Source organism: Triticum dicoccoides, chromosome 7A (genome assembly GCF_002162155.2).
Source record: "Triticum dicoccoides isolate Atlit2015 ecotype Zavitan chromosome 7A, WEW_v2.0, whole genome shotgun sequence".
Classification (NCBI taxonomy): domain Eukaryota; kingdom Viridiplantae; phylum Streptophyta; class Magnoliopsida; order Poales; family Poaceae; genus Triticum; species Triticum dicoccoides.
Window position 1 is genome coordinate 703,592,270 of NC_041392.1, and position 10,882 is coordinate 703,603,151.

General features: G+C 45.1%; 1 protein-coding gene across 1 annotated transcript in view; it reads right to left on the reverse strand.

Annotated features, from left to right (window-relative positions):
* Window positions 1–9,237: 9,237 nt before the first annotated feature.
* The window catches only part of LOC119333957, a 3,170-nt gene continuing 1,525 nt past the window's right edge, over window positions 9,238–10,882 (reverse strand). The window contains exons 3-4 of the mRNA XM_037606662.1: window positions 10,791–10,880; window positions 9,238–10,700 (exon numbers count right to left, since the gene is read on the reverse strand). Coding sequence (XP_037462559.1) covers window positions 9,363–10,700; window positions 10,791–10,880 — 1,428 coding nt within the window. The 3' untranslated portion in view covers window positions 9,238–9,362. The remainder of the gene's footprint in view (window positions 10,701–10,790; window positions 10,881–10,882) is intronic.

Sequence of the window (10,882 nt, forward strand, 5' to 3'; positions counted from 1 at the left end):
CTCAAAACGATGCACCAAATGCAATGGCAAGGGCACACGAAGTGCCCAAGTCCTTCTCTCCCAAATCCCACCAAAGCAACTAATGCTAGGGAGAAAAATGAGAGGAAGAACGAAAGAAGAACACGAAGAACTCCAAGATCTAGATCCAAGGGGTTCCCCTCACTTAGAGGAGAAAGTGATTGGCAGATACGTGGATCTAGATCTCCTCTCTCTTTTCCCTCAAGAACTAGCAAGAATCATTGGAGGGATTGAGAGTTAGTAAGCTCGAAGAAGGTCAACAATGGGGGAAGAACACGAGCTAAAGAGATAAGGTTCAATGGATAAGAAGACCCCCTTTTATAGGTGGGGAAAAATCCAACCGTTATGCTCACAGCCCGCACCGAGCGGTACTAACGCTCCAAGGAGCGGTACTACCGCTAGGGCGGTAGTAGCCCTTTGAAACGCAACAGCGAGGAGGCAAAAAAGCAACAAGAACCATCGGAGCGGTAGTACCGCTTGACATCACGGTACTACCGCTAGGGGTAGCGGTACTACTGCTAAGGGTAGCGGTACTACTGCTTCCGAGCGGTACTAAAAAATTACATTCGTGCCTACCACCGCTGGACTTGTGACGAGTTTTTGGTCCCGAGCGGAAGTAGCCACGGAAGTAGCTGCGGTAGTACTGCTCCAAGCGGTAGTACCGCGGTAGTACCGCTCCCAAGGGCGGTAGTAAACAATTACTTCCGCTCCTACCCGCGGTAGTACCGCTGCAGCCTTTTTAGAACACCAAAACTACCACAACTTCTGCAAACGGACTCCGAATTCGACGAAACCAAGTTTGTTGGAAAGCTAGCGACAAGGGCTAACACAATCTTGATAGAAATACCAACAATAAGCAAATGAGAAAAGGCCCAAAAGAAAATGGTGAGAACTCTTCCTCGGATAAGACCGGTAAAACCTCCAACACCGAAAACATCATAGAAGACGCATGCGAACTTCGTTTTCGATGAACTCAAACTTGTCATCAAGATGACCATAAGCTCTAAGACTCACAAAGAGAATCAAACAAGAACCAAGAAACATGATGCAAGGATGCAATGGTTTGAGCTCTCTACTAACGATACGATCAAGCTACCAACTTGAGAGCCCCCCTTGATAGTACGGCAAGCGATCCTATACCCGGTCTCCTAACTACCACCATGAGACCGGTAAAATAGAAAACCTATCAAGGGCAAACCTTTGCCTTGCACATGGTCCACTTGAGCTAGATCATGACGATCTTGACTCCCTCAAGTTGGACCACCTTTCTTGATTGTGTTGGCTCGATGAAGACTAGATGATTGCTCTCTCATACTCCACTATGGGTGAGCCACTCTTCGGCACATCTTCACAAGTCCATTGACACCACAATGGATGGCAAGCTTCAAGCACTTGATCTCTTCGTGATGCTCCACTTGAACTTGCACACGGCAATCTTGATGACGATCACCACTTGATGTCATCCTCTCCATGGGTTGACGGATATTTTTCTCTTGACGCAAGCCCATGAACACGTACCTAACCTCACAAAGAACTCTCACATAGACCATGGGTTAGTACACAAAGCGCAATGGACAATGCTTACCATACCATGGGATCACTTGATCCCTCTCGGTACATCTTCTACGCTTTGTGAGTTGATCAACTTGATTCACTCTTGACTTAGTCTTGATCAATCTTGAATCTTTCCAACTCTCTTCATTTGGATGATGTCTTGAAGGTAAACATGAATGATCACACAATCTTCTTCTTCAAGACATGCTTGCAATAAGCTCAACACTCACATGACCAAACTTAGAATAATTCCTTAATAGCACCTTGGTCAACTCATAAACTCCTTGAAACCAACACATGGACTTCAAGAAATGCCTATGGACAAATCCTTCAAATATAACTCAAGGCAACCATTAGTCCATAGATGTTGTCATTAATTACCAAAACCAAACATGGGGGCACCGCATGTTCTTTCATATGACAACTACATAAACTTTACACTCAAATAAGATATTAACAAAATTAAATGAGGGACTAACAAATGTGCTCAACATTAATTTCATTTCTCATTGTTACATTTCAACATTAGAATGGTACTAAAAAGGGATCATAAAAATGCCATTACCATTCATTGCTTATTAGTTTTCTAAGTAAAACTAATGGCTCGTTCCATTCTACTCAAAAAAATAAACCATAATTTACAACATTATATTCTAGCAATTTTCACTTTTATAACAGTGCAAAACCCTTTTTAGAATAATTATAATATTGAAAATGCACTGACCAAAAGGAAAAAAAAGACTAGAACATGACCTTGGGACAATACTACGCACGACAATCCGTTAATAACTCAGCCTAGTAGAGAAAATCATCAAATGAAAACATGTTTTTCTGTGGGCTAAGACAACTTAGGCCATAGTGCACTGCACTACTTAGCCCGTTAAGCACTCGCAGCCCGAGATGAGCTCTGCGCCGATCTCGACCGTCCAATTGAATCAACGGCCTGGATCAGGACGAGGCTGAATAAAACCAGCACCCGTGAAGAACCCTAGTGCCATTTCCCCCTTCCTCTCCCCGATTCATCTGGTCTTGCAGGGGAGAGCCGACCTCGGCGGCGGCCCAAGCTCGTCGGCCATGGCGGCGTGGTAGCTGCCCTCACCGAAGCAGCGTGTAGCGGACCGAGTCCCGCGCGCTCCTCCAGCGAGCATGGCTCTGACACCGCGCACATGGCATCCCATGCATCGGACGGGAGGTTCCTTTTGCCGATCATTTCGCCAGCGGCTGCCGGCACAAAGCGTTAAGGCGGCGTCGATGAGCAAGGTTCGACCCTGATAGGGCAAGCATCCAGTACATCAACTGGGAGTCAGTTCTTCCCGCATGACATCCCGAGAGACGGCGGCGTCATTGGCGTGAGGACCCCGAAGGAAACAAACGATGCAACATCATTAGGTGAGCCCCTTCACCTTTTCTCCTTTCATGTCAACTTTTGGGCTACAAAATTTTGGGGATTCGATTTATGGAATTTTACATTTGGGGATTTTTGATTTAGGATCACGGGATTTTAGGAAATTTGTAATTCCCCTCCTACATGCTAAACATGACTTGATTATCACTTGAACTTTGAGGCCTAGTTGGCATACTACCGAAAGGCATTAGGAGGTGAGAAGACAAGATCATGGGGTGCACATAACAACATAAGATCTTAACTTCGGACCCATATTCAGTTAATTACTTGACCATGACCATTATCACATAAGAACATAATCATTAACACATTAACATAAACACTTTAGATCTTAAAGACGAATAATTAGGACCAGAACATGAGCAATTAGACCCTGACATGAGTTATTAATAGTAAAACATGTTCTAATTGGGGTTCCAACCGAGATTAACCTTGCTCTAGATATCAATGTTATAAAAAACCCTTTAGGATTAACGTTACTTGATATTAATCTCATGATTAGAACACCTACATGAGCGGAAGCGTGAGAACTTACAGGAACTGGGTGAAATCCTATGCCTTCTCGATGGCATGTAGCCCATGGCTGCACCTTGGATCCTCCAGAACCGATGAGATGGCCGGGGAATAAGTACAACAACAATCCAATAGCGCCACTCGCTTGACCCTCGTCGCATCCGTTGAAGATGCAACAGCTGGTCGGAGTAGACGTGCCGCCAGCACTACCCTAGTGGTGGATGGCGGTAGTAGACGGTCTCCATCTCCTTTAGCACATCTTTAGGATCGGTTGTTAGAGAGAGGACGTGGCCTACTCATGTGAGATCGTTAGTTTCCAATAGGAGGAGTCCTTTTCCTTTTGTATTAGGTGCCAGGAGGCGGGAACGAGACCAAGTCGTTGGTTTGATGCCCCCCGATCAGGGCATGTACGTGGGAGATTTAGCTCCCCCTTATCTCTCAGTTTGTTACAACTAAAGATTAATTCCAACACAAGAGTCATAATAAGCACCACATCATGATGGCATAAATGCTATTGCGACCATCCAAAATAACATGTTGCAGTAGCAGTACCGATAGCAAGAGCTGAAAAATAAATTAAAAAAACATGACTCACATAGTTCTTATCTTCTTGCATCTTGCTCAATGGTATTGGTAAAATGCTATGTTTGAAGCAAAATAGAGTAAGATCCATATAATATTGCCCCTTAATGTTTGCCATTCCTAACAACTTGTCACCAATTTTGCAACACAAGACATGTTTATCACTAAACTAGTCCAGGATCCCATGCTCGTTGACCATAACCAGCTCACTGAGAAATCTCGGAGCAACATGGGTTCCCATCTTCTTTTGCCTTTTATTTTCCATCTTGGGGGAAGCTAAATTAAGTGTCATTGATGCCTGTATCAATGACACATCAATCCGGAGCTTCAGGTCCCATATTTCTGCCGCATAGTCTTCCATCACCGAGACATTCATATATGTCAAGCGCCTATCATGACTACTTAAAGCAAGCTTCCCCTCCAAGTCAAAAAACTTCTCCAAACCGTGTGAGTTTATCGCATTGCGCATCAACTAGAACGACTCAGTAGTGGTGTCGAAAGCAACAATCTTGGCATGACACGTGGGCATCCAGGGCAACCCATGCAGGTTGCCACGGTGGTGGACCAGTTGATTATATGTGGTATATGGATCTCATGGCAGCGCAGCGAGTGTCGCATGTTGTAGTAAAGGTGTCGTCACCGTGGACAGTTCAATGTCCCCGGACTCATTGTCTCCCACTGTGAGGACATATAGCGTGATTTCATTCCTGAAGTATCCTGAGGACCAGAGCACCATGTATTCCCCGGTTGCATCGTGTCGGTAAAGGCCAAGTATGGCGCTGTATAGCCGGAATTCAAGTTGCGGTTGGCGAGCAATCTGGTGGATGGCCAGGTTGCATATGTAGTACCTTGAGCCCAACTGGTAGTGGGAGACCACGAGAAAGCCATGGCCGGCAACGTGTATATCGACCAAAGGGAGCATGCGCCAGAGCTGTTGATAGGCCATGATGTGGACAGAGCCAGAGAGGACGCCGATGTGCCCTCCTTCTCCCTCGACGATAGCCAGTGATGGTTGGAGGCGGTGGTGATCGAGCATGAACTCGGACGTGGAGGTGGCACTGCACCACGACGAGCGGATGGCGCGGCAGCGGCCGGCGTCCTTGAGCGGCAGCAGCACACGTATCTTATCTTGTCCACGAGGATCTCCTCGGGGAGGTCGTCCAGCTCGGTCCAGCTCTTCTTCTGCGTCTTTGCTCGTGCTCCAGCCGGCGGGTCGGCTAAAACAAACGAAGGCGTCAGTGACCCGCCTGGAGCACCGCCAAGGATGCAGAAGAAGAGCGCGACCGAGCTGGATGACCTGCCCGAGGAGATCCTCGTCAAGAAGATACTCGGGTTGATGCCTCCCAAGGACATCGGCCGCTGCCGCGCCGTCAGCAGTCGTGGCGCAGATCCACCTCTACGCTCGAGTTCATGCTCGATCACCACCGCCGCCAGCCATCATTGCCCATCATTGAGGGAGAAGGACGCCGCCTCGGATTCTTCCGTGGTCCCATGGATAGCATGACATGTCAACGGCTTTGGCCAAAGCTCCTATTGGAAATCTCCATGCTGGCGGCCATGGCTTCCTCGTGGTCTCCCAGTGCCAGCCAGGGTCGAGGTACTACATATGCAACTCGGCCACCCGCCGGATTGCTCCCATGCCACAACCTGAATACCGGCCCAACAACGTCATACTTGGCCTCTACCGGCACGATGCAACCAGGGAATACAGGGTGCTCTAGTCCTCAGCCGGCTACAACAGGAATGATAACATGATCGCCTTTGCTACAAAAGGCGGTACTCGACGCGCTCAATCGATATATTCACCAGTCCACCACCGTGGCAACCTCCACTGGAAGCCCTGGTTGCCCACGTGTCGTGTCGAGGTTGTTGCTTTCAACACCACTACCAAGTCATCCCGGTTGATGCGCAAGGCAATAAATTCGCACAATTTGGACAAGCTGGTTGACTTGGAGGGGAATCCTGCTCTCAGTAGTCATGATAACCGCTTGACATATATGGATGTCTGGGTGTGGAGGATTATGTGGCGGAAATATGGGACCTGAAGTACCGGATTGATGTGTCATCAATAAGGCATCACGGCCACTTAATTTAGCTTCCCTCAGCAAGGAAAATAAAAGGAAAAAGAAGATGGGAACCTATGTTGCTCCAACCATGAGATTTCTCAGTGGGCCGGTTATGGTCAACGAGCGTGAGCTAATGGCCAGGTTTAGTGATAAACATCTCTTGCGGTGCAACATTGATCGCAAGTGGTTAGGAATGGCAAACACCGAGGGGCAATATCATATGGAGCTTACTCCGCATCGCTTCAAACAGAGCATTTTACCAATACCGACGAGTTTGAGATGCAAGAAGATAAGAACTATGCGAATCATGCTACAACAACATTAGAGTATCACCGGGTCTTTATGCTTGTTGTTCTTCGTGTCCAACATGAATCTGCTTTCTTCGGTCCAGTTAAATGCTTTAGCTCTATGAAGTGTGGCCAATTTAAGACCAACCGATATATTTTTAAGTGGTAACGTCTGAGATAACATGGAAAATCCTACCATTTTAGTGATGATAGCATGGGTAAGGATTTACGATTTTGCCTAATCTTTTTCATGTGGTTCACACAGTAAATGGAGAAACTTTCCCTTATTATTCTCAGGGCATTTAATCGTGGTTTGGCTTGACGCAAAAGATCGTGCCTGCAGTTCAAAATTGAACTTAGTTTTGGGAATATATCACAGTGCAGGCTGGTATTCAAGTAGCACTGAGTATTCACAAGCTATTGTGCATATTGATAGAATTGGTATCTGCCAGGAAAGAGGGCATTGTTTCAGTCCCTTTCTCTTGTGTGCCCTTCCACCTTTTCTCATGGTTTTCCAAAAAATAATGTCATACATACTGGTTGCACGATTCTGCATTCAGAATGCAGTTCATTGACAAAAATGGTTGACTTGTTCGATTAATCACAAATATGTGGTTATTTGTAGCTGGAGGAAACAATTATATATGGTTCCACATGTTCTGACAGACATGGCCCTCAAAGTAGATGAACGCGATCCTGTGAAAAATCTAGTGGAAATTCGCTGACATGCATATGGTCTGATTGAGGATTGGAGTAGTTTGAATGACATAGAATTGTATAGTGGCATTTGAAATCATGATTTGGCTTGGAATACCGAATGCAAAGCATAAATAAAATTCAGGCTATCACAGTAATTATTTTCAGTTTCAGCATCACTGTCTTACTTTCACATCGAGCACCACTACACCAATGCCTATTTGATTTGGCTTGGAATTCTCTTCATTTCTTTTGCTGACGGTTTTCTAGCAAGCAACGCTTGTGATACACCGTCAGGTTAGGCGAGACTTCCAGTCTCATCTCATTGCTCAGCTGTTCTTCTACCTGATCCAGTTTGAATTCCGGATGTCAATATCTGTACCTCAAATAAATCTAGTGTTAAGCCTTACTAGCTAGCTTGTGCTTACTCAGAATGTACTCCCTCCGTTTCTAAATATTTGTCTTTTTAGATATTTCAAATGGACTATCACATACGGATGTATATAAACATATTTTAGAGTGTAGATCTACTCATTTTGCTCCGTATGTAGTCATTTGTTGAAATGTCTACAAAACAAATATTTAGAAACGGTGGGAGTACCTAGCTAGACAGATAGTAAGTGCCTTGTTCCATCTCATGTCGTTTAAAACCAACAGGAAGCATCTGATCCAGGTTTTTGATTTTTGCGATGGCATGATGAAGTGAGCATCACTGTCTTACTTTCACATCGAGCACCACTACACCAATGCCTATTTGATTTGGCTTGGAATTCTCTTCATTTCTTTTGCTGACGGTTTTCTAGCAAGCAACGCTTGTGATACACCGTCAGGTTAGGCGAGACTTCCAGTCTCATCTCATTGCTCAGCTGTTCTTCTACCTGATCCCCATACCTCTCGCATGCTAAGCGAGCGCTCTACCATCTGAGCTACATCCCCAAGGTTTAATACTTTCGATACATAACACTATATATAATATATATAAAGGTAAATACAAATTTCAGAGATTTATTTCTGCACGGACTCGCAAAACAGAGTTCCTGCTGATATGTTCAGTCCAGTCTCTAAAACTGAATCCTGTTTGGTTCATTCCATAAGGAACGAAAGCAAGCCATGTATGATCGTTGTCAGGATTACTTCTGCAGATGTTATTCTTTCGAGTAGTTGCAGCATGTACTCACCAATAGCTGCTACAAAGAGTTTATGTACTCATCACCAGTAATCTATATAGGTAGATAGAGTATACAATCATCCTGATGACGAGAGAAAATGAAAGATATGAAATATAGAGGTGAAGATGCTCCTATAGTTGTAAATTCCATGAAAATGAAGTGTAGCCAAATTCTAGAATTAAATACTCCCTCTGTCCCTAAATATAAGACGTTTTTGCGGTCCAATTTGAACTGCAAAAACGTCTTAGATTTTGGGACAGAGGTAGTACAATGTTACTTTTGAGATATTTGGTACTGAAATCTTGCATTGATGTAGAATATGGCCTTCCCTGGTATTGTAAATGATTTTAGAGGTGATCTCTGAAACTTGTGCACTGAATATTCACGGAATTTTTGACTTGAGACCATCTTCGGTGGATTGCCCTCGACGGGTTCGTCTAATGTAACTTATCTCAGTTATTGCTGGGAAACACAAATACACAATAAATCATGAGAGTTCTGTTAGGCCAGAGTTCCAGTGTCTGCATTGCTCAGCTGTTCTACCTGGTCCACGTTGAATTCCTGATTGTTATGATGTGTACACCCACCAACCTCTAGGCAGCATTACATACAAAACAAGTAGCCACGGCATTGTGAACTTGTGAGTATCATACATCACAGCTGTCAACTAAGAGCATTACTAGTAGAACCCCTAAACCCTCAAACCCTTATAGCAGTTTTAAGGGTTGAGAAGTGCCACCTTTTGACACTTTTAAGGGTTGAAAAACAGGGGCAAAGACTAGAACCCTCAAACCCAACCTTTAAACTGCTTTAAGGGTTGGATTTGAGGGTTCTAGTCTTTGCCTCAACCCCAACCTTTAAATCTATCATTTCACATATCACACATTTCATCACATTTCATCATATGACATATCACAAATTCCATCACATTTGACATAAAACAATAATCATTCTAGTTATTATTACAACACCGAATAAAACAATAATCATTCAAATTATTACAACAATGTTTGAGCAAATTACACTAATTGTTCGAATCAAATAGGACATAGAAAAGTAATACAAAGATACATCATGGGCCAATGCGCCGCCCATCCAACTGCCAGTGGTGCTCTATTAGATCATCCCGGGGCCGACCATGAGTGGTTGCATCCTCAATCTCACGATGTGCTTGAAAAAAAGCGTGTATGCGAGAAGGGTTTCTTTTCGGTTGCACACGGGTACCAACATTGTCATAGAAACAAGGGAGGTTTAACCCTCTTTCATCCTCTAGGATCATGTTGTGTAGAATCACACAACATTTCATGATGTTCATCAAGGTTTTTTTGTCCCAAAACCGAGCTGGACCACGAACTATGGCAAACCTTGCTTGCAAAACACCGAAAGCTCTCTCAATATCCTTGCGGTCTGCCTCTTGTGCCTTGGTGAAATGAGCCTCTTTTCTTGTTAAGGGCACCCCATTTTTCTCCTTGATGGACTTCACAAGAGTTGCCCATTCGGGATAGATGCCATCGGTGAGATAGTATCTCATTGAGTACTCATTGTCCATGATTTTGTAGTTGCAAGCTGGAGCATCCCCAGAAATTAATCTTTTGAACAAAGGAGATCTATTGAGGATATTGATATCATTGAGTGTTCCCGGCAACCCAAAGAATGCATGCCAAATCCATGTGTCCTGAGATGCTACGGCCTCAAGCACAATGGTAGCATCACGGCTTTTACCGCAATACATTCCGTGCCATGCCTTTGGGCAATTTTTCCACCTCCAATGCATGCAGTCAAGACTAGCTAGCATCCCTGGCCATCCCCTTTTTTCATTCATTTCCATTAATCTCTTTGTATCTTCCTCGTTTAGTGCCCAAAGATACTGCTCACCGTACAACCGAATGACCAACTTGGCAAACCTACGGACTGACTCCGTGGTTGTATCTTGCCCAATGCGAAGATACTCGTCGGTATAATCCGCGGGTATGCCATAAGCGAGTACCCGCATTGCCGCCGATATCTTTTGATATGCACTAAACCCCATGATACCGGCGGCGGATCTACGACGTTTAAAGTAATAGGAGGCGGCCTCACAATCAATGACAATCTTCACAAACAAACTACGCCGCATTCGGTACCTTCTGCGGAAGAGACGAGGAGGGTATGTAGGTACCTCCGCGAAGTAGTCTTCCATCAAATGCTCGTGTCCGAGAGCGCGGTTCCGGTAGATGGTGACTCGCCCCATCTTCGACCCTCTCCTCTGATCCATCAGCTTCATGCGGTTTTCAAAGGATTTCACGTCGATGAGGAGGCTCATCATCTCGACGTCGTCGTCTTGCAACAACTCGTCGATGTCCGAATCGTCGGATGACGACCAACCCGACGAATCAGACAACGAGTCCATGTCGTTGTTGTTCACCTCCATCTACACAATGCAACAAACAATAAATTGTGAGTGCTAACAATGAATCAAAAAGGAAAAAAATAAAACAAAAAGAAAGAAAAGGAAGCATACCTGCGGGGAGCTCGGGGCGGCGGCGCGGCTGCCTCTGGCCCGCCTGGCCTCTGGCGCGGCGGCTCGAGGAGGCCTGAGGCCAGCCTGCCTCT